Genomic DNA, 1,896 nt, shown 5'->3' with positions numbered 1-1,896 from the left:
GGGGGGGAGTGAGCGAGCGGCTGGGTGGGGCTTAGTTGCCGGCTGGGGTTAAACCACGACAGAGTCAAATCAGAGTTTAGGTCCTAGTGTCCAATAAAGCCTGTCCTAGAAACCACAGGGCCATCTTGACTGAGATGTGAAAGATTATGCCTGTTCTCCTGCAGGCGAAAACCAGCACTTACCGCGAGCGTATCCTCATAGACATATCCATAGTAGGGAGTCCCGATGAACATGGGAGGAGTGTCCTGAACATCCTCCACATTGACAGTAACTGTTGTTGTGGCTGAAAACACTTTGTTGTCTCCCCTGAGCTTCCCACCACCATCCTAGAAGAGAAGTCATCGTCACATCCCTCTGCTGAAACATGTCTGCAAATCAGCTTATGGCACTGCATACACCTCATGAGCCTTCGGAAGCACAGCCCCAGGAATCCCTTTTCTCTCTCAACACACAGATTAATCTCTGCTGCCCTATTCCCTTCTCTTTTCCATTTGTCCTGCTCCCTCTCTGATTAGGAAGACAGCCTGCAGTGTCTCAGAAGTAATTTCTTATATTATAATTGGTTGTGCCAATATATGCAGTCATATACAATCTTTTATCAACAGCACAGGGGACAGGGAGTTCAAGTTTTTTGCAGGAAAAAAAAATGCTAGAAACTGATGCAAAAATGTAGTGACTAAGGTCTACAGCTTTTCATCCCACGTACAGTCTTGTCGTAAACACAAGACAATGCACAGTAGCAAGGTAGTGCATTTCTAGGGGGAAATTAAACAGTGCACATGATCAAAGTCTCCTAGGGACTCTCACGTGATAAAGTGAAAGCATGGAGGAGCTGTGCAGCCAAGAGCTGTTAGCCACAGTGTGTAAACAGCCTCTGGGGACTTGACTACAATCAAATCTGTGCTCCTGATACAGCAGAGCCAATTAGAAAGATGACTTGCAATTTCAGAAGCTCTTAACACCCTTAGTCTCAGAGCACCGGCTGGAGGTCAGTAGTCGTGCTGGTGTGTAAGACTCTGAATTGTTCAGCATGTCTGCTGTACCAATTCTAAAAAATTCAAGTTTTTGGAAAAGATATGCTCATTTTTTCCCTCCTTACTGCCCCAAAGGCAGCATTTAAGCCAAATTTTGTTACTTCTCCTCAAATAAACCCTGGCCAAATAAATACAGAAAAAGATCCGTACGTTTCTCATAAAACATGAGAAACTCAAAGTCACCAGCAGCAGCAGCAAAATCATCCTCTTTCCACCCATGCGAGTCTGTCTGTGTGACAGGTCCCCACAGGATCCTGAGAGACTTTACTTCAGAATCATAAACTTTTAATGCCTGTTATGAATCCTCAGCCGTGCCACAGGCGCAGCACTGCTGAGAATGACAGTGGCAAGAAGGGATGAGCAGCAATATTTGCAGGATTGGAATAAGCTCCTGCCACAAAGCAGCAGAGAAGTGAAAGAAAGAAACGTCCACAGATATTTCCAGAAAAGAAGTCCACCACTTGTGCTGCACTGGGTCCAGCTGTGCCCTCTGCCTTACTGTGGCTGACGACTGCGACCCGCACTGTCTGCCTGCCGGGTGCTTGCCCTTGTTGCGGCAGGGTGTCCTGGTTTCGGCAGGGATAGAGTTAATTTCTTTCCTAGCAGCTGGTACAGGGCTGTGTTTTGGATTTAGGATGAGAACAAAGTTGATAACGCACTGATGTTCTAGTTGTTGCTGAGCAGTGCTTACACTAGGTAATGCATTACATTCTAGGTAATGCTTACACTAGCCAAGGACTTTTTAGTTTCCCATGCTCTACCGACTGAGCAGGCTGGGGGTGCACAAGAAGCTGGGAGGGGGCACAGCCAGGACAGCTGACCCCAACTGGCCAGAGGGACATTCCATACCACGGGAAGTCAT

At 47.0% G+C, this 1,896-nt stretch overlaps 1 protein-coding gene across 1 annotated transcript in view; it reads right to left on the bottom strand.

Annotated features, from left to right (window-relative positions):
* The window catches only part of CDHR1 (cadherin-related family member 1), a 50,651-nt gene that overhangs the window by 31,091 nt on the left and 17,664 nt on the right, over positions 1-1,896 (bottom strand). The window contains exon 8 of the mRNA XM_009334611.1: positions 183-326. Within this exon, the coding sequence (XP_009332886.1) occupies positions 183-326 (144 nt within the window). The remainder of the gene's footprint in view (positions 1-182; positions 327-1,896) is intronic.

The sequence above is a fragment of the Pygoscelis adeliae genome, unplaced genomic scaffold (assembly GCF_000699105.1).
Source record: "Pygoscelis adeliae isolate BGI_AS28 unplaced genomic scaffold, ASM69910v1 Scaffold361, whole genome shotgun sequence".
NCBI classification, from domain to species: domain Eukaryota; kingdom Metazoa; phylum Chordata; class Aves; order Sphenisciformes; family Spheniscidae; genus Pygoscelis; species Pygoscelis adeliae.
The sequence above is the reverse complement of the archived record's forward strand: the minus strand, read 5'-3'. Positions and strand labels throughout refer to the sequence as shown.